A 22,406-nucleotide genomic window follows, 5' to 3' on the forward strand; every position below is an offset into this window, starting at 1 on the left:
AAGAAAGTAAGCTTAACAACACATTCACTTAAACAGATGTTGTTACATAAATAGGCTAATAAACACAATGACAAGTGTACCTGGATATTTAGAGAAAATGGTGTCCTTTAAAACACAATTCCAGCGTTGACCATCATGAGAAAGTTACCATAAATTCAGGTGCAACTGCACAAATGTAAGTTACCATTCATTCTAAAAACCTGCGCCAACCGTACAGATATTGCAGCGCGCATCCTCAGGTCGGTCACCAACATAAGCGAGAGCAACTTTTCCCTCCGGATAAAAAACGAAACCAAATAATATATCTCAATCTTTCTCCAGATCCTTGTGTTGTGCTTCCACTCACTGTCTACAAAGCTCCCGGTCCAGGCAGTGTCAGGCGAGCCAGCGGCCTCTCAGTCATGATTTGTCCGCTAATCCCTTCAGAAATCAGTGGGATTAGACAAAAATGGAATACAAAAAATGCCTGCTTTAATTTCATCCTTGCCTCGCGAACCCGTTCCCGAGTGAAGCTTTCTGTTGCGTAAGTATACAGAGCACACACACCGACTCCCTGCACACAGTAACAAGCCAATGGCTTAATGGGCTTTAGCCTAAATGAGACATCCCCACTTTTTTGTCATTCCTGGAATATTTCGATGGTTCTGATTCAAGGATACAGGCTATGATGTGTTTTAAAGAATATCTAGGCCAGATTTTGCATCGTAAAAACAACTGTCGGCTGGTTCTTATTTGTCAAGCTTATCCCTCCCTCTTTCTCAGTTCATCCTAGCTCCCTTTCTTTCTGTCTGTCTCTGTTTTCATAGACGCGTGTGCACACACACATATGCGCTCGTGCACTGTCAGCGTAATTGACAATGTTCTGCTTGCCAGTTGTCACAATCCCCAGATGTGATCAGACTCTGGCAGATGCTGCTCAGTTTTGTTTTGTGTTGTGGTTGTGCTTGCGTTTCAATGTCAGTAGAGGGCGCCATTAGCACATACACACATCTTGCCCAGCTAGCTGTAACCGGCTAGCGAGTCCGAGTTGACACCCTCCCCAAACCTCGGCAGCAGCTAAGCTGCACAGTCGACATGGCAAGCAAATATCGCAACAATTTCCTAAAGAAAGATGAAAATCTTCCAAGTCTTTTGGAATGAGTGAGTAGTATCGACAATAATGATCTATTTGTCCTGATCGAAACTAACAATAGTAGTTGCATATTTTGTTTTAGTCACATTAATGACGCATAGCTATGGTTAGCGTTAGTTGTTGCTAACACGAAAGGTAGCTAGCTAGCCAACAAGCTAACTGCTACTAGAGCGAGTAAGGTTTGGTCGCTAGGCTATTAGCCTTCTGTGCTCAGTCCGACGAGAAGAGTATTTGTGTTAACTGTCTCTTAAAATGTGACTAAAACACAATCCTTTTATCATTCTGAACATTATGAACGCAAGTATAAATTACTGTGTCTGGTGAAAATAAACACATTTTCAAGGCAGTTTGGTTGCTGGGTAGTTTCGGATGCTAGCGTTACATAATCTCGCAGTTGAGAGTCAAATGGCTCCACTTTCCAGTGTCACTGTGGTCTATCTCTAGCTACCGTTTCCTTGGCCAATACACGAGATGGTAACTAACGTTAATGTTCTTGGCAATGTAACGGATTCATAATCACAGCTATATTCCGAATAATCATGGTATCAAGACCAACCAATGATAAGTTTTATATTATTAGTTTTTTTTTTTTTATGAGACGACGTTTGCTAGCTAGCCAACCTTGCAAACTAGCCACCCATAGCTTAGCTTGCTAAAAGTAAGCTAACGTATCGCCTCAGATAAAACATTATTGGGTGTTTAACAAAACATCAGGATGATTACAGCCACGATAGCAAACTCGTTGACCAGAAATAAAATTAATGTTTTTAGCATTATGTTATTCGGCTGTACGAGCAAACGTTAGCCTCATAACAAGTTAGATAGCGCAGAGGGACTTGGTTGTCAACGTTAGCCTCTTCAGGACCCTTTGTCCATAGTCATAGTGTTAACCAGCTCTCTAAGTAGGCCATACAGCAGTTGTTTTGATCCTTCTCCGTCGCTTGTTTCCTCTGTATCTTACAAGTATGTGCTGTGTCACCTCTGATTTCTTTTTATCTTGTTTTGTGTTACGACTGAACAACGCATACCGGCAAGTAGACAAAGCCAAATAGACTTTCGATTCTAGATTTTTAATGCAGTAAAGTATCAGTAGTCCCACGAGAAACCTAACTACACATGTACTCATACACAACACAGCCATATTTTTAAACTGCACTTTGATACTGTTGGAATATAAGCTAAAAAGCCAAATAAAGCTACATTTTGACATGTGTGCTAAATTGTTCAAATTGGTGAATGTTTGTGCAATTTTAATTCCCTTTGTCTTTCTCTTTTACAGTATTCATCACGCGATGTGATCCAAAATCCACAATGTGTGAGAACATTTAAGAACAATTGAGTTCGGAAGAAAATTTCTTGATTCCAGTGGAATCTTCCATATATTATATATATATATTATTAGATTTTTTTCTCTGTGTTAAAGCTTACATACATTTACGCATACTTGTCCCATCAACATATAACCATGCCAGTGCAAGCACCACAATGGACAGAGTTCCTGCTGTGCCCAATCTGCACACAGACATTTGAGGAGACTGTTCGCCGGCCCATCAGCTTGGGCTGTGGACATACTGTCTGCAAGATGTGCCTGAACAAGTTGCACCGTAAGGCCTGTCCCTTTGACCAGACAGCCATCAGCACAGACATCGAGCAGCTACCTGTCAACACAGCCCTGTTGCAGCTGGTGGGAGGCCAGGTAAGATGCGTGTGTGTGTGTTTGTACACTTGTTTGGCAGTTTATGACAGAGATCCCATGTTGACAACATTTATGCAAAGCTGTTGTGGTGCAGGATAGCCGCTCATGGATGTGTTTGAGTGGTGGAACATTTTAAGATACCATCGTATCTTGACAGTATGATGTTTTCTGAAATTACTGTTTATGGACTTTATTAGAGCGTTACGCAAAGCCTATTATATGATGCACATATCTTGGAGATTCCTTTTATGAGTCACACTCCAGTCATTGAGCAATGACTTTAATTCTGTTGGTTTACTGAGGGCTGGCACAATCAGTAAAGCTGCATTTCTCTGAGGCGGTGTTTGACCAACAGGGTGAGGCACAGCTAATGGTGTTTTGGCTTTGTTGGCCAAGTTTCCAGGTATACACTGTATAACAATGGATAACGTCAGTGTAACGACTATGAGCTTGTTGTATGTCTGATATAGTCATGGCTGTGATGCCTTGTCTCTTAGCTGAGTGCCTTGCATATCTGTGCTCACACAGGTTAGTAGGGTACAATGCCCAAGCAAATGAATATGCCCTGATAGACGTGGAAGTTGTTATGATAGTTCTGTACCATTGTCGTTTTTGAAAATAACCTAATTTATCATATGAAATACCCCAGAGCTGCAGGTCATTTTGGTCAGTATCAAAGCAAAGGGTCTAAAGTGAAGATGGTAGAGTTATTTTGATAATTTTACTGGATGCCTGATGGTTAATGAAATCAGCCATTGCAAAGCTTGGAAAGTGTGCCTGCTACAAAGTGTGATACAGCACGGCCTAAGCATGAAAATACAAATATGATGAGAAATGCTTCTCTCTAGTGTCTTGGCTCTATTTTAAATTATGTTTATTAACATTGTCAACTGGGATAGGTGGGTGCAGTTCAACAAGCCATGACATGTGCAGAAAATGAAGCATAAGCCTTCAGTACAATGCAATGGTACTCAAAATGTCAAATCTTTCTTGTCATATTTCCCTGCTCTGACTGTAGTGTAAGTAATGTCCACAGTAAACACTATATAATTAGTGGAGCATACTCTAGTAATCATCACAGAAACATCACCATATTATTCTCTAATAGGATAATAAGGAAGTTTTTTTTTATAAGAGCTTCTTAGGACACAGGGTAGTTGCATGACATGTTTCATTGACAGATCAGTATGAAGATTGCCTTTATTCTAAATGTAAGATTTTGTTTCAGTAGGTAGTATGTGCTGCTGAGTGTTTGTAGCTGTTTGCAACTCAAACAAGTTTTATACATTTTCCAATACCATTTAACTTTGTCACTTTTCTGCCAAAATATACTTGCATATACACACAAACCCCCGCACACAGATGTATTTTGATATTAATTGTTACACTCAGTTGTGTGTAGCTGTTTTAGCCAATACATTAGACAATTAAAAGAAAATGACTGTGTTCCACTACACACACTACGTTGTTTAGATATAATTGTACTAAAAGGCTTCAGCTATTGCTATGAGTTGTCCTAATTCATTTCCCCTCTGTGTTCTGCTGCAGGTTCCTAAGGCTCAGCCAGTTGCCTTGATTACCAGTCCAGAGGACTCGCAGCATTATGAGGAGGCCAGGCAGTGTGTGGAGGAGCTGGCCCTCTACCTCAAACCTCTCAGCAACACCCGGGGTACTTAACACACACACACGTACTTGTTACTTTTATAGTTTGTTTGACGTTTATTATGATCCATGGACACTCTTGGGGCCTTTAAATGAAACTCTGGAGGTTGTTTTCAACATGGCATGGCATTCACGTGGTTTAAGATGTGATAATACTGCTGCTAGGTTAATGGACGTGGCCTTGTTCCCTTTTCAAAAGTGATTCATGAGTTTGTGTTTTCTGCTTGTTAGTGTCATGCTAAGAACAGGAAAGTGGTAGAAAATGTTATTAAAAAAAGTCATCGGTAATTTCCATAGGGACCAACATGTTTAAAAACATAAGCATATGTAACAACTCATGAACGGTCGTTAAATGGACTCTCTCGTAAACACGGTTAAACACAATGATGATGAAGGAATCAGAAATGACACATTGCAGATGTGCTCATGTCAGATTATTGAAGTTTTTGACTTTGTCATCACTTGAAAGTATAATAAATACTAGAAGGGTACTCGCAGAACGCTGACATCTGCCAAGGCCAATAGTCCAGTCTTCTATGATATACAAATCTGCAAGCACAATCACTAAAATGTGGTAAGAAAATTTGATGTTATTCGACGAAAAACTATGCATTTTCTCATAATTTTAGACAATTAGTATTACAACATTTATAAAAAATGCAAAGACCTGACGTAATCTTTTACATTTTTGTGAGTGATCGTGCTGCGTGCCATAAAAAATAATAATCACAAAATAACATTGGTTAAACAATGCTTATAGTAAAGTGATCTAAACTGCGATTTGCTCGTCCTCCCAAAGTCAGGGTGAAGCTATTAACCAGCTGTATCTTTGGGATTGTATCTTTATCTTATCCATACTCTTATCAGCCAGTTCTTTATCAACACTGTTACCGGTTCTTTTTCATTACTAAAGAATTGGGTTTTGTTATTATTAATTTTATAAAAAGAGTAAATTCAGAATAGAATTAAAATTGATTTATATTTTAAATATAACTAAATATTGTTTCTAGAGCAGAAACTGCAAGTTCACAACAGCAAAGTCACTATATACACTCAATAATATTTCACTGGAAACAAATCTAAAATGTCAATAAAATAAATTAATTCCTTGCATCAAAATAATGAGTGAAGTTTAGAAAGAATGACAAGTACAGACATCAGCAGGGCTCAGTCTGAGGTGGAGGGGCTGGTTTGGAGAGGGGGGCTGCCATCACAGCTAGTAGCGAAGTTTACAAGAATTTGCCAAATTTTAAGATTCATGGCAAACTAAGATAAACAGTTAGGTTACATACAAACAGCTTTCGTTTTAGCTTGTTCGTAACAATCTGCTATTAGCTTAACAAGCGTGCTGTGGTTGTAACAACAACTGCAGACAAGCAGGTGGAAATATTGCTTTTCTACTTTTTACTCGAGTTGTCGTCAATTTAAGTAAAACGTTGGCCTCTCTGCTCTGATGTCCGCTGTATGTGTAGGAGCTGAGCCCTGTCCTCAGTCAAACACGCAGAGGAAAGGGCAGAGAAGCTAGCGTAACCATTACAGTGTGTTTTTTGCCACGGATCTGCTCCAAAATTTGATGGGTTCTTCCTAGGCCTATGCTACACGTTTCATGAAAATCAGGCCAGTAGTTTTTTTGTAATCCTGCTGACAGACAAAGAAACGGCACTGATAACATAACCTCCTTGGCGGAGATAACTAGTATGCCGAAATTCATGTCATTTGTGGGATTAAAAAAAAAGATATTAGAATGTTTAGCTTTGAAGAGTCTTGTGGTTAATGCATAAATCGGCTGGATTGAGACGTCATTAAAAATAGAAAAGCAGAACTACTTTTTTTGTTAATATATTACAGGTACATCTCTTTAAAAGTGATCATAGTTACATGGTGGAGACAGTAAATCATTGCATTTGTCATTAACAAAAATAATACTTAAGGAAATGTATTCAATGAGTGTGATATTACTATGCTATTTATATGCAGCTTTAAATATATACCATTAATTGTTTTTGTTCAGACCACTGACATTATTTGAAACAGAAAAGGGGCTTTCTCTATGCATTGTGGTCAATGCCACCATAACTGGTTGTCAAAACCATAATATTCAAAGGTCATGATTCTTTCATTTTATATTGATTCATCATTTATAACATTCTTATGCCTCATGAGAAAAATTTGTTTGAAAGGTATAATGGCTCATAAAATTCTTGCCATATTGATCACTTGAATTAAACTGATAACAGGACATCCAAATAAAATGTTAAAGACCCACAGTGTCTTTTAAATCCTGTTCGTTCAATTGCAGAATTACATTAAAACTGCAGTAAATATACTGTGTACATTAGGGGTGCAACTTTTAAGCAATTTCCTTAGTCAATCATTAGCCATGTTAATAATTAATAATTCAATATGATTGATTGATTGGTAGAAATGGTGAATGATTGATTAATAATTGATTAACCATTAAAAGCTTGTAACAAAATGTATTTCTCATTGAAACAAAAGAGATGGGCTCTTTTCACAGCATAACTCAAGTAAATTAGGTATTTTAATCATAGTTTATTTAAACACAAGGAAATAGTTTGAATCATAAATTAAATAAAACAAAATCATACTTAGAATTGCTGTTGATTCTTCCACTCCGCCTGTCATAATTCAGCAACAACATTTAGCATAGTAATACTGTTGAACCTACAGGCTTTATTGGAGGGCAAACATTAGGTAAGTCATGCAAGGTGCTTAAAACAAAGCCTGACCCAATCTTGTATAAACAAAGAAGGTTTTAGCCTACAAATAAATATCAACAATACTCTTAGAGGTCCAGTGTGTAGGATTTAGTGGCATCTAGTGGTGAAATTGCAGTTTGCGACCATTTGAATACCGCTCGTCTCGCCCTTACGTGAGGGTGTGACGAGAAACTTGCGAAAAACGTGAAAGGCCCTATCTAGAGCCAGTGTTTGGTTTGTCCATTCTGGGCTACTGTAGAAACATGACGGTGCAACATGGCGGCCTCCGTGGAAGGGGACCCGCTCCTATCTAGATAAAAAATGGCATATTCTAAGGTAACAACAAATCTTATTTTCAGGTGATTATACACTAATGAAAACATACTTACTCCTTACTCCATTTCTGCCAATAGCTCCTTCTAAATGTTACACACTGGACCTTTTTTTATTATGAGCATATCTGTGTACTCAGTAGTGAGTTGTATGTGCAATTTTGTAATTGTAATGTAATTCCATGTTGATAAAAAATACCAGATCAGATTTGCAAGAGATTTTATTGTGAGGGAGGAATTGTAAATGGGGTAGTAAAAGTACAATTAGCCATGGTAAACTGTATTTTGAGGCTATAAGAGGCTGTATTTTGTGGTGCTTTTGAAATATATTGAGTTACACTTAGCACCTCTCTAAAACAGTTTCAACAAAAACTCAACATCATAACCTTTGTGAAGGAGGGATTTATTGCAGGACTATTGTATTAGACATTAGTTTTAGCTAAGTGTACCTAATAAACTGGAAACTGAGTGTATATTCCCATTGTTTACCAGTTGTCCTGTCTAATCTCTCACCAGGTGTGGGTCTGAGCAGCACGGCCCAGAGCATGCTGAGTCGACCCATGCAGAGGAAACTGGTAACTCTGGTCCACTGCCAGCTGGTGGAGGAGGAGGGCCGCGTTAGAGCCATGAGAGCTGCCCGCTCTCTGGGTGAGCGAACTGTCACTGAACTCATCTTACAGCACCAGAATCCGCAGCAGCTCTCCTCCAATCTCTGGGCTGCTGTCCGTGCACGAGGATGTCAGTTTCTAGGCCCGGGTAGGTAGTTTTAGATTATATGCAAGTGAGACAAGCACATTCCATATTTGAGAAGAAACAGTCTGTAAATCCTCTATAAATGTTGGCTTTTAGCAATCAACTGCTACTCATGGTTGTTATGTTTGTGTTTTTCCTCCTCCAGCCATGCAGGAGGAAGCTCTGAAGTTGGTCCTTCTTGCTCTAGAGGATGGCTCTGCTCTGTCCAGGAAGGTGTTGGTTCTCTTTGTAGTCCAGAGGCTTGAGCCACGCTTCCCGCAGGCCTCTAAGACTAGCATAGGCCATGTGGTGCAGCTCCTGTACAGAGCCTCCTGCTTTAAGGTATGTCACTGACTGAGAACCAGAAGGAAATTTCATTTTTGACAAATAGTGTATGTCATGTGGTGCTGCTCCACAACAGGGCCTATTGTCTCAGTATTAGTGTGACCGTGACCATAATTATTGCTTATCCAACACTGTTAAGTGTTTAGTGTTGTTCCCTGAGTTGAAATTTTATATTGTCAGTCATCAAGAAGTTGTGAAAACCATAAAAAAAAGCTCTCTGAAAAGAAGCCAAACGGAGGGAAAAAACTAACAACTTCAACTTACTCTTTCCTTCCTCCTTCCTCTGTGGCTTCCTAGGTGACCAAACGTGATGAAGACTCATCCCTGATGCAGCTGAAAGAGGAGTTCCGTACTTATGAGGCCCTGCGGCGTGAGCATGACTCTCAGATAGTGCAGATTGCCATGGAGGGTGGGCTGCGCATTGCACCTGACCAATGGTCTTCTCTGTTATATGGAGATCAATCTCACAAGTCACACATGCAGTCTATCATAGATAAGGTGTGTGAGAGAAGTAAATGTTTGTTTTTTGTCTGTATCCCTTGTGTTTGTTTCCACATCATGGATGATTTATATGTTCTATACGTTGCAGTTTCTTTGCTCCTTATATCAAAGCATGTTCCTACATAAGAAATCCTGTCTGCCATAAACCAACCAAAGCATTTACTCCCTGTTTTCTTCTTCCGACATAGCTGCAGACCCCGGCATCTTTTGCTCAGAGTGTCCAGGAGCTGACAATTGCGCTGCAGAGGACTGGGGACCCAGCCAACCTTAACAGGCTGCGGCCCCACCTGGAACTACTGGCCAACATTGATCCCAGTCCTGGTAAGAAACAAGCCAACTTCAGGAATCTTGGTTTTGGAGTTACGTAAGGAGTAAGTCAGTTACTTGCAGTGTCACAAGTTGGAATCCAAACAATGACCTTTGCATCTTCTATTACATACTATTACAGTATGTCTTGTCCAATAGGTTGGCTTTAAACAAGACGCTGGAATATGTCAGGATATGTCTTGGCCAGAGCCTAGCTGTTGCATTACCGTTTTACTGACCCCCAAAAATATTTTGTGTATTTGTATTCAAGTCTTCAAAATGTCTGCATGGAAATGTCGTTTTTTAAGTGTGTCTTAATGATAAAATCTGCAAAAATAGGGCATTCATATGCTTTCTTAATCAGAGGTAAGTTTGTGACTCTCACGTGTTTTTTTATTTTTAAGTTTGACCACCACATATGAATTCAAACACCACATTTCCTAAACTTGACTGTCCTTCAGTTGAAAGGCCTTGGTTTAAGCCCTCATGACAGCAAAAAGTCAACCAGCCAAGGGGCTTTGAGCAATGCACTTTATTCATTCCAACTACAGAATCACTGTTTGGTAACTGACCTCCCTGCCCTATAACCTCCCAGTGAAGGAGGTTGTTTGTTGTTTGTGCTGGTACTTTGTGCTGTCGGGTGTGGTTCTCTTGGGCACAACCCACACATACCTCACCTCTGAGGCATATAAGTACCATCAATTAGAATAGTTAAGATAAAAGTCTGTTTTTCTCACATCTCCATTTGTTTCCAAAGATGCCCCCCCTCCCACATGGGAGCAGCTCGAGAAAGGGTTGGTAGCAGTGAAAACAGTGGTGCATGGCCTGGTGGACTTCATCCAGAACCACAGCAAGAAAGGAGCTGACCCTCAGCAGGTCAGTCTATTCATTGGGCCAAAAAGAGAGTTGGGCCCCATCCCTTGTATGTTGTTTAATTAATCCAGGCTACACCCACTGGAGATCATAGTCCAACCACCACCATCATTAAAACATCAAATGAGGGAATATCTTTTGGAAGAATGTTGTTCATCACTGCAGTAGAGTTCCATACACATTGAAGACTTGTGATGGCCTTACTCCTTACTGAGACACTGAATGTTGTTTTTTTCTTTTTGTTTGTAACACATCTGTATATCAACTCTGAGCTGTTTGATAAAAAAAATATTGCGAGTACCACTAGGGTTGGGTACTGAACTCAGTAATTTTAAGGGTACTGACCGAATCAGTGCCAAATTCCGGTACCTGAGAGCGCCTCTGGGTGAGAAAGTAAAGTAAAGAGAGAGCGAGACTACGTCACCCCTGCTGCTTGTTCAAGTCACAGGAACACGTGTCCCTAGTGAGTGTGTGTGTGGTTGAACGAGAGCGAGCGGGGCAGAGAGTGACAGTGAATGCGAACGATGCAGAGGAAAAGTTGAGCAGTGATGTTGTCGATCTGGCAGTAAATGTACAGTGTAGGTTACAGTTTGTCAGTGAGTAAAGGCTGCAGCTTCTCAAGACCAAAGTAAAGCTCCCATGTGTTGTTTCCAAACTGTTGGAATAGCGTCGCTATAATGATCAACAACGTCTACATTGAGGGGGTACTTTCCGCTATCTAAATCACACACTGGGGGCAGCATTATGCCAGTGTTATTTGGTTTAGTGTAAAAATGCAAAGCAGGTGTAATGACAGTTCTTCTTTATGGTAGTATTGCGGGACCTTTGTGTAAAAAGGGCTACCGAGTCAGGGCAATGGCGAGCCGAAAGAGGTCGCAAGTGTGGTTACACTTTTCAAAACACTCACTGCATAAGCTGGCCAGGGCAACACCTCTAACCAGAGGAAACACCTGGTCAAACACAAAATATATTTAAAAGCTGAAAGCCAAGTCCCCTGCAGTAGCCGCAGCTAACGTTAGCACACATGCAGCCAGCAGGGAGAAGTTAACTTACCCTCCATGGATGACCAAACTTTAAGTGAGGCAGTGAGGTAAAATGTTCTAAATAAATAACAATGTCGAAATTGAGAAGTTTGGACTTATTTTTTACAACTGAAATTACATTTTTGTTATTGCAGAGAGAATAAAGTACCACGTATCACCCAACCCTAACTGTAATGTTAAATATCACCACTATTGAGGGTTCACTTCTGTTTGTTGTGCTAGGCAACATCCTTAAATAAGGTTTCACCTAATGACACAAAGTTCTGTGTATTTCAATAATACTTGGTGTCTCTCTTTAGCCTCCTCAGCACAGCAAGTATAAGACATACATGTGTCGTGACATGAAGCAGAAGGGAGGCTGTCCTCGTGGAGCCAGCTGCACCTTTGCTCACTCTCAGGAAGAACTGGAGAAGTGAGTCTGACAAATAACAACATGTAGCATTGTGTGTGTGTATAATAAAATTGGATATTACATTTCAAATGAAAGCATTGTCACACCACCCTAGCGTCTCTTATACATTTTGTATTGCGTTTTATGTTGGTCAGGTATCGTAAGATGAATAAGCGTCTGGCAGCTCGCCTCCCTGGCTCAGGAGGGCTCATGCCAGATGATGGCCTTCCTCTTGATGTAGCAGTGACCCGGAAACCTTCACCCCTCACCAATGGCAGTGGTGCACCGTCTTTGCCTCAGCTCATTGCCCGTGGCACCGACACATATGAACTGCTGCGTAAACCCATCAAGATGGATGGAGGGAGCCCCAATACCCCGGGATCACCACCTGATGCGTGAGTATAGCATTCATCTGTACGTTCAATTAATTGGCAGCCAAAGAACAGCCTATCACGTGCTATGAAGTCCACAGATTTTTTCTTCTGATGGATACCAGCTGATTGTGTTTCTTTTCTCTAGTTTAATGGTTCAGGCTTTTGAATGAAATTACCTGGGAGGTATTTAACAGAGCAGGGTTAAATACATCCTGAAATTTTGTTTGGACCTGTAAATATTTAAGTTATAAAACCAAAATCTTTTTTATGATTGCATTCCTATAAATAAGGTAAAATTGAAATACTTATAATTGAAATTTGCAACAATAATCGAAGAGAAGAATATTGTATTTGAAAGCCTACTGTTAATGTTTAATTGTTTTAAATAAAACGTTTAAAAAAAAATTCCCCCCCCTTTTTTTTTTTTTTTTGGTAGTGGCTTAATGTATTAACCGTGAGTGCTGGTATCTCCTCGTACTACATTTATCTAGACTGGAATGTGTATGTACAATCAGACTTTCTCTCAGTCAAATTCCACTCAAGTAACTAACTTGCCATCTGTAGCTGTCTACCAAGTGCAAACAATAGATGGTATCAAGTAGGTATAGTTAAGTGGTTGCACATGGCGTGTCAGTGTACAGAGGAGAGGGCACATGTCATTGTTGAATCAATAGAATAATATTTGCATTATACGTTTAGGGGGGGGAAACTGTCCACAGGTTGATGATTACTCAGTAAGTAACATCTGAAATACTTCACTTCTGTGTAAAGCTGTCTGGCTAACAGAACACCAGGTATAGTCTTTAGTTGAAGTGGAAGCCTGCAAGCTCTAGGCACTCTATGGCACATAGTTGTTATTAATTGGTCTACTTGTTTGTAGCGCATTGACTAGCAGCCTGTTATGTTTTCTTTAATCTGACATTTATTCCTGTAGCCTGGACCCTGTGTCCAAACCCGGTATGACTCTGCCACCTCATGCCATGGCCCACCCAAGGATGCCACTGGACCACCTCTCTGGGGTGAAGCACATGCCTGTGATAGCCAGAGGTTCGCCAGTGTACCCCCAGCCACAGCTCCCTGAGATGTGCTATGACGCTCGCCCACCACCCTCTGCTTCTCAATATGAGCCCCCACAATACCCCACAGGTATGGTTCAAGTAAAATGAATAATGCATAGTGCACTTCTGTTGAATCTTTTTTACTTTATACTTTATTTGGGAAGGGGAATGTTAGTAATAGTCTGCCATTTATTTCTCAGGGTACCCCTACCAACAGCCACAACAGTATGTTCCTCGGGATTACATGCGTAACCCTCCTCCACCGAGTGAGTCAGGACCCCCTTACCAGGATCCCTACCCTGGCTACGGCCCTCCAGAGCGCCCCTACCAGGCCCCTCACTCTGGTCCACCCTTCTCCTACCCTCACCCTCCACACCATGACCGAGGTCGCCATGGGACCTACACTGGCCCACCACCTCCCCCACAGCCTTACCCATCTCAGAGGGATGGCCTGGTCAGAATGAGCCCCGCGCCTCTGGATGTACCTCCACCATCAGCAGGACAGGCTAACTCACTTTACCACCAGGAGCCCAGTGCCCGTGATAGATACCCTCCAGATGGTTACTATCCACCAGGTGCCCAGCCTCCACCCATGAGGGCTTATGTCAGGGTGAGTCTGTTTGGACTGTTCTTAATTTTAGCTGTTTGCATTTAACTCTTGTTACAAAACACTAAAATAAATGCTAGGAGTTCAGCAGCAGTATTTCTCTGTGTGTGTCTCAGGGGCCATCATATAGTGGTTCACAGCCCAGCCTGGACTACCTGCACCGACGTCGGCAGGAGCTGTTATCCCAGCTTGAGGAAAGGAAGGTCATCTCCCCTCCACCATTTGCTGCCTCCCCCACTCTTTCTCATACCTTCCCCAGCGACTACCCTCCAGAGGTCAGCACTATTTGAATTTCATACGTCTCTGAAACTAGTTCAAATCGTACACAGGCATTTAAATTTAAGATTTAATACATTTAATTTCAAGATTCAAGAATTGTAAGTGACATTATGCTGTAATAGTTAAAAAGAGGCGTTGGTTGACTGTGAATACATGTAAGTATTAGTGAAAGCTCTTTCTCACTATATGTTTGGTGTCTGCAGTATGGCGAGGAGAGCTCCAAAACCATGATGAAATGCAGAGATCCTGACTATGCCGGGCAATACTCTCCCTGGTCTTGTGAAACCATTGGCTCCTACATTGGCACAAAGGATGCCAAACCCAAAGATGTTATGGTTCCTGGTACCATGGAGATGATGGTGAGTACAGATGGATAACTGTTGGTAACCATGTCAGTATTTCCATTAGGGGTAGGAAAATGATGCATTGTGATTCTGTCTTGAAATATTCAGTGTTGATGCACAAAACTCGAAGGGGAGTATAACAGTGTAACAAGCCTAATGTCTGAATGATTGAGGTGATGTTAATTGGTGCAAACTATTCTGGTATTTGATCTTATCTATTTGACCAAGTTTAATTAACCAGCCCTGACAAGTAAGTGTTTTGTTCTGTCAAACACATCTTTACTGTCTTTTATTCTACCAACAAAAACAATGTTTGTTTAACCATAGGGTATCAAGTGAAGAAACGGACATGTTGCCTCCTCAGCCTCTTCCTCACATCTCTCTATATCATAACCTCTCCTCTCTTATCCTTCTCTCTCCCTCTGTCTGTCAGAATGTGGAGGCTAAGGGTCTGAGGGAACCATCGCTGGAGGCTCCTCGGAGGGGTGCAGAAGTCAAGGACGATGACCCTATTATCCCCTTTGGCCCCCAGCCCACTGTATCACGCTTCGGTGCCATCTCCCGCACCCCAAAGATGGGCTACCAGACCACAGCCCCTGTGCAGGCTATGGTCCCCAATCCACAGAATCCAAACTCTAAACATATGGCCATGCCAGGTAAGAAACCATGTGCACAACAAACTGTTTATGACTGATCACCGTTAAATATCAGTGTGCATTAACATCTTATTTTTGTGTGGAAATTGGTAACCTTATATAATTTCTGAAATTCAGTTGGTTCAGAGGTATTTGTCTTGCTGCATTCCCAACCATAGTTTTGTTTTTCTGTCAAAGGTGTATTTGGGTAATAATTCAAACGTGTTGTTTTATGACATACATGTCCTGATCTTTGTTTGTGTAATTGGTATGCCCAGGTAGAGTAGGATATAACATATTAGGTATGGGCACAATTAATTTTATTGTATATGAGCTCTAAAATATTCACATTGAGAGATTGATCTTCTCCTCAGGTCAAAATGCATGATAAGTCAAATTTGATCAAAATCCACCACAGCCTGAGATCTTAATACTTGAGACTAAAACATACAAAATACTAAGAAAATATCAAAAAGATTAAATAAGGTTCAAAAAAGGTTGAATTTAATTGAATTGGATGTACATAAGAATACATTTGTTAAAAATCATTGCCTATTGATACTGATATAATGCTCTACTAATTTTATCCACACTGACAAAACACTAACACTACCTGTTAAACAGAATTTTTGCAACATGGTCATTTCACATAATTGTGGTGTTTAATCATTACAGTTTGTCACAAAAACATTTCTGACAACCATTTTACCACCTCACCTACAGCAGAATACACATATGGAGGCCATGGAGGATGGGGTGGCGCTTCATACCCCTCCCACCAGGCTGCCTCCTCCTCTCAGGGACACTTTAGTGAGCGGTGAGAACTGCATTTGTTTTTCCTGTTATCTTTTTAATATTCATATGATGATAAAACTAATCACACTTTTAGGAAAATATCAGAAATACATGTATGAAAGTGAAAGTTTGTGGTTATGTAAATTTCTCCCTGTATTTCACCCCCACAGCCTACCTATAGCACCCCCAGATAGAGAACAGTTAAAGATTGAGCTGCAGCAGGTCAACCAACAGATCACCCAACAGACCCAGATGCGAAGCATGGAGGTGTGTATGCTCTTTAACTAACAAGAGGACCTACGAAGGTCTGGAAAGTACAGAAATTTATTTGATAAATTCCACATTTTCAAAGATTTTGAAATATTTAAATAAGTCTAAAAATTGCTTAAATTACAAAGGGGATGACTTCATATTTTATGTATTTATAGCCCTGCTATCATTTCACATGATGATTGATATGGTAATAGCAGTCACTATCAAAATATAGTGTATATATAACACTGAAACATATAGTCTCAACAAATGCTGTTGTTGGTGCTGGTACTTTGTGCTGTCAGGTGTGGTTCTCTTGGGCACAACCCATACATACCTCACCTCTGAGGCATATAAGTACCATCAAATAGAATAGTTAAGATAAAAGTCTTTTTCTCACATCTCCATTTGTTTCCCCAGTTGCTGCATTTCTTCTAATTATTGCCAGAAATGTCCAAATTGCACACTCATCCTTTTCACTTCCTGTCTCACTCTTACAGCCTGCCAGTAACTCTTTACTGCTGCAGATGGAGACCAGTGCATTAGCAGGTCAGCCTGTGCAGCCTAACCAGGGCCAGGCAGCAGCCCAGCAACAGCCCAAGTGGCCAGCAGGGGGCGCAAGTACAACAGCTGTCTCTAGTGAACAGCTAAGCCTGGAGCTCCACCAGGTGGAGCGAGAGATTGGCAAGAGGACCCGTGAGATGGCTTTGGTGAGGAGGGGGGGGCTGTTGAGCAATAAGGGATGTAACAGTCTAACCATGTATGCTGAGAGAAGTTGGGATAAGGGGGGAATTATTGATTAAAAAGGTCCTGTGATGATTGGAGGAGGGAACACTTAAGAACATCCCACTGGGTCCTCAACAAAGTGGATATTCAAACATGTATTATAACACTATGTCTGGACAATATACATGAAAATTCAATTTCCTTAAGAATCCCTTCAGTTCTCCTTATGGAAGCTGTGTTGAACCACCATATAGCAAATTATGCCACTTTTTAACACCAGAACCAGAAGTGTATACAACAATAACACTTGTTCTTCTTGGCCATGGCTCAAGTCTTAAAAGACAATGACTGATAAGGTTCAGTTGGATCAGAGAAGCACAACATTTTGTCAAATACAGAATATGTAGCTGGGGGTCTTTCCAGCAACTAAGCATGTTTTGTCCATCTCCAAACCAGGAAAACCAAGTAGCCCATGATGTTCAGCAGTACAAGATAAAACCTACAGAGAATGGACAACCAGAGCACAAGACTCAGCTGGAAGACATATCCCTGGCTCTTGGGTGGGTACACACGTACTTTAACATAACTATGTGTATGTGCCCCGAATATGCATGTATGTCATTATTGGCCTGACTTCTTCCCAGTATTCCTTGTTCTCACTTGGGTCTTTTTCTCTGTCCTTAATTCAGCGAGGTGTCAAACGGCTCCAGCAGTTTGCAAGAAACTGCAGTGGGCGGGTCCATGCTGTCACTGACCAACAAGACATCTGCGTTGAGCCTGTGCTCTGATCCAGGTGCCACTGGTTCAGAGATTCAGAAGAATGGCGTCGTCCATTCCTGCTCTTAGGCAGTACACACACACACACACACACACACATGCACGCACACACTCAAGATGCTCAATTGAAAAGCATGCACAGGCACACATACACCCATTCTATTTAGAAGATGAGCAGTATCTGCCGTGATATGAATTTTCTTTCTTTTTGTTCTGTGAATGAGCTTTTTTTAATGACTTTCCTTGCCTGGAAACCAGAGCATATGATAACATTTCTCATGTGTGTTAATTTTTTTCTCCTTCTTTTTTTTTTGTACCGGGATTATAGATTAACAAGGCTCACAATAGATATATCAGGAAGAGAAAATGGTGGTGATGGTGACAGTGGTATTGTAATTTCATTGAAAAAGGATAGGCCTATTCCATTCTTAATAAACACAAAAACATAGTCAAGAAATTGATTGATCCTCCCCACGTAAGATTTTTGGTTCCATTGTACCAGCATACATGTAGATAAACGGTTAGATACAAAGGAGCAGATTAACAAGAACTATTACATCACATGCACTTTGAAGAACTTGTTGCAATCTGGCGATCTATGAAGGTATTGCAGGAAACCGCCAAATTGTGGCGCCTGGTACTCACCCCCAGAATCGTAAAAAAGTGCCCAGATCTAGACGGTCTGAGGAGGGAAAAGCAGTATAATATTCCACCAGTATTCAGCTGAAATGGAGATGCAAGGTGTTTTAGAAATCACTTCTGCACCACATGCACGTCCTCACCTGCCACAAGAAGTATGATTTTATTAGTGCATTTTATGAACACATCATATGTCTGTTTCATACTTGAAAGCGGTATATTATATATTTAACTGAAGCATTCTGTTTTAAAGATTGCAACAAGTCTTTTTGATAATGAGCTTTCCACATGTTTTCTATAAGGGAATCTAAGATGTGCTTCTCTTGGTTGTGGTGTGACTTGATGTGGTTTGGTTGCAATGCCTTTCGCCTGTGCTCTGCAGGGCTGCATTCAGTCCTAGCCGATTTTGTTGTGAAATTTTTAGTGGCACGCTCAAAAATAGTTATTTTTTTTGGGTGAGTGCACATGATCAGGCTGAGAGAGAGTACATCTTTCTGCCTCAGGAGTCAGGTGAATGAGCGTACACTTGACTTTATAACGTCAGGGTAAATAAGGATTTCCCTCCTCAGAGCTTCCCATCTGGCCACACAGAAGGCCTCCCCATTGGGATTATCTTGTCATTTGTTCTCCTAACTTCTATGAAGTTGCCTTCCCTTGTGGTTTTTTTTGTTTTGTTTTGTTTTTCTTCATGCTTTACGTTGTTATGATTTGGGGGGTGGGGCTTACCTAGTTAAGGCTGTATAGAGCCTAGTTAAATGCGTGTCCTCCTCTGTCATAAAATGGATGAATTCCCAGCAAACCCCAGATTTATCATTTGTACTCTTAGAAAGGTAACTGTTGTAGCGTTTGTAGCTACGCAGTGCATTTGAAATCATGTTTACAGCTGAGGGCATTAGTGTTGGTTACTGAGGGGTAAACAAAAGAAAATTTCAAAAAAGCTGTCCACAAATAGCAGATTTGATAAGTTAATTTATATGGCATTGGGTATATTTAAGCATTCTTATTGGTGAGTAGTACAATATTCTCTTCACTCTCACTTTTTTTTTCACACCTTGATGTCATCATCACCACCATTACAACTATTATTGCTCTTTCTACATCATGTAAATTGTTTACTGCTGATGCTCAACATGGAGCTCTTTGCCTTTTGTAAACAATTAGCATTATGGGCTACAGTTTTACAGCTCTGCTGAGAGCGAGTGAGTCCTTGTGTTTGAACAGTTGAAGGATAGAGGAGACGCTCTGGGTCATGTAGTTTTAGTTTTACGCCGAGCCTTCGTTTTGGTCAGACGAGGGGTACTGAGAAACTGACAGTTTGACAAATCCCTGATAACTGATGAGTCAAATAAATAAAGGCACAAATATTTTTGTGTCTGACATCCTCATCTGGGTTGTTTGATGGGCTTCTCTTCCAATTTGTCAGCGCCATGATAGTGGATGTTTGGGTTTTGTCTTTATTTCAATTTTTCCTACCACACTTCAAGCCTCTGGCTGCTCCTCGCTACATTTATTGTTTAGGTACACGGCTCACTTATACATATGAGTTATGTATACATACATTAATATACTAAAGCACTATTAATGTGCCACCTCTTATTTTACGCGCTCAGCATTTATATTAAATGATCTCTACTTAGAATCAGCAAAATGTTTTGTTTTTTTGTTGTTTGATTTGTTTTCTGTCCACTGGTTGCCAACACAGACTTTATCCTTTCCCAGACGAAGGACTTCTGTGCGCATTGATGTGTGTTCACTTAATCTTTTGTGTTCAAACAAAGATGTTCTTTATAGACTATGCTTCCGAAGAAGACAAAATTCTGTAACTTTGGAAAATTTTTGGAGACGTTTTGTGTGCTAGATTGTATTGTAGAATATGTACCCTAAGTTTTTTTCCCCTCAAAGTGTGCTGTACTGGGTGATAGTGTTGAGATATTAGAAAAGTGTTGGGGTTTTTTCCCACCCCCGCCCCCAAGAGGATATTCAGGAAGATGAAAGGTTGGCCTTAAATCCTCTTGCAATGCTCCTTTACCTTGTCTGCTTTAGGAGCATGAGGGGTTCTCAAAATAGTAATTAACACTGAATTGGCATGACTTAGAGTCATACAGATGGACTCTAGTAGGACACCCCCCCCCCCGAAAAAGTCATATAAAACTGCAATAATGCAAATCTCTGAAGATTTGAAGCAAAATGTGTATTATTTTTTATTTTTTTATTTTTTAGGAAATGTTAACCTAGCTGGGTTCGTAGTTTTTTTTTTTCTTTCTTTCTTGTTTTTCGTTTCTGCAATAGTTGAGTGAATTTACTGACCTGCAAGTCTTAGTCTTTAATGCATCATCTGACCTGATGTGTAGTCAACAGCTATAAGATAAGGAGTATCCGAGTGACATTCACACAATAGTTTTGTTCTTCTTTGACAACTATATACAAGAAATTGCCTACCAGCTTAATTCTGCTGTTATAATTCCATGAATTGGCAACATTTAATGATGTTAATTCAATATTTTGTTTCTCACTCACTCTAAGTACAAGTCAACCAAAACTATCATAATGCTGATTCTACCTGCAGGTCTGAATGAGCCTAACTGAAAACTGACATACAATGATGTATGGGGTGGTTTACTATATAGTATATAGCAAAGATGTTCATTTCAATCTCCTGTGTGTTTTTGTTTCTGAGTGGAACTGCTGCCTCCGCCCCTCATTACACAACCAGTTAACCCCTCCACTCCCTCCCTTGACCACTGAACTCTGTTAACTGCTGTTTGAGGCTCACATTTTATTCCCTGACTTTCTGGGGAAATTCGCAAATGGCTATTTTATATGATTACTCCCTTGTAAAATATCTCTTAAATTAAGGTACAGGTTTGATTTCAGCAAGAAAAAAGAAGTTTTTATATGTATATTATACTCCATTAAGGAATGTCTAGAATTATCTTCCTCCAATGTGGATGTAGCCATTATTACGCCATTTTATGACTTTGTAAGAGAATTCACTGTGTGAAAATTGGTTTGCATTTTTGTATAATACAATCTGCTTTTTTTTTTCATTTGATATGAGAGGGAGGTCAAACTGGAAGTTTGAAGAGAGAAAAAAATTAACCTGTGAAATTGAGAAAACAAAGTGTAACTTATGTACAACAGTGATTCTAAGCTGAGGGGGAAAGATTAAATGATATTGCTAACTCTGAATGTTTGTCATTGTTTTTATTTTTAACAGAGATCAACAAGTTAAAGAGCAATTTAAGCTGCCGTTGAACATCTTTTTTCCCCTGTCCTCCAGCCACTTTCTGCAATGCAAGTGCATTTAGGGTGTTGTCAGTACACCTTGACATCAATGTCGGGTTGGTCAAAGGTGCAACAGACTTTAAACTTTACACCGCAAGAAGTCACTGCTTTTCTATCTGGTATTAAGCTACTATTTAATGAGTAACTTTTGTGTTATTAATTAATAATTAATTAATCTTTTTTTTTTCTGTCAATGGGAACAAGTCATACCGAGCATTGTCAAATTTAAACATTTAAACTACCATAGAATTTAATTAGCACCTCTGTGATCCTCTCTGAGGTCCCCCTCACCTCTTACAAAAGGCGCAAAATGGTTTAGTCCACCCCTGCACTAGGATTCCTCTCTAAACGCAGCTAATCGAGCTGAGTGGCTGCTGATGTTGGAGCACCAAAGTGCACTGTAAGTCATGTCTTTCCCCAAGAAAGGGACATCAGGGTACCGAAAAAGAAAGCAAACTGATGGAAAACAGCTTTTGACTAATTTTTTTCGAAATAAAGGTGAGCACAACTGACAGTTTAAGAATTGGTTTAAGCTAATATCAGCAGTTTAGATTAAAGGCAGTCAGCCAGGAATCTAGCTTGGAGCATATTTGCATCGTATAACATAAATTAACCGGTAAGTGTATTATTATTATCATTATTATTGGCTCCAGCAACACAAACTTTCAAATACTGCCATCTGCTGGGTACCTGTCTGAACGCACAAAGCATGTTGCTAGAAATCTTGACGTCTTGTTTGACTGTAATTTAAGCTTTGAGCAGCACATTACAAAATTTGTACAAACATGCTTTTATCAACTAAGGAACATTGCCAGAATTCGACCTATGTAAAATTGTAATGATACAGAAACTACCTTTATCTCAGCATGCCTGGATTACTGTAACAGCCTTTTTACATGCCT

The 22,406-nt window shown here is 40.2% G+C and overlaps 1 protein-coding gene across 4 annotated transcripts; it reads left to right on the forward strand.

The window, feature by feature from the left end:
* Positions 1-1,039: 1,039 nt before the first annotated feature.
* Positions 1,040-21,408, forward strand: rc3h1b (ring finger and CCCH-type domains 1b). 4 transcript variants are annotated; one of them, XM_044219199.1, is made up of 21 exons: positions 1,122-1,140; positions 2,412-2,447; positions 2,605-2,828; positions 4,377-4,497; positions 8,059-8,298; positions 8,441-8,616; positions 8,917-9,117; positions 9,309-9,441; positions 10,184-10,302; positions 11,642-11,754; positions 11,889-12,128; positions 13,042-13,253; positions 13,366-13,775; positions 13,889-14,047; positions 14,255-14,410; positions 14,829-15,051; positions 15,754-15,847; positions 15,996-16,092; positions 16,578-16,787; positions 17,260-17,363; positions 17,493-21,408. In XM_044219199.1, exons 1-21 carry the CDS (start codon positions 1,137-1,139, stop codon positions 17,647-17,649), a joined length of 3,429 nt encoding a protein of 1,142 aa, XP_044075134.1. In that variant the 5' UTR covers positions 1,122-1,136; the 3' UTR covers positions 17,650-21,408. The 4 variants fall into 4 exon arrangements, with proteins under 4 accessions (XP_044075138.1, XP_044075137.1, XP_044075134.1 ...); XM_044219200.1 differs by having other exon boundaries at positions 15,757-15,847; XM_044219203.1 differs by having other exon boundaries at positions 1,040-1,140; positions 2,412-2,828; positions 15,757-15,847.
* The last annotated feature ends 998 nt before the right edge of the window (positions 21,409-22,406 follow it).

This window comes from Siniperca chuatsi, linkage group LG13, assembly GCF_020085105.1.
Source record: "Siniperca chuatsi isolate FFG_IHB_CAS linkage group LG13, ASM2008510v1, whole genome shotgun sequence".
Taxonomy (NCBI): Eukaryota; Metazoa; Chordata; class Actinopteri; order Centrarchiformes; family Sinipercidae; genus Siniperca; species Siniperca chuatsi.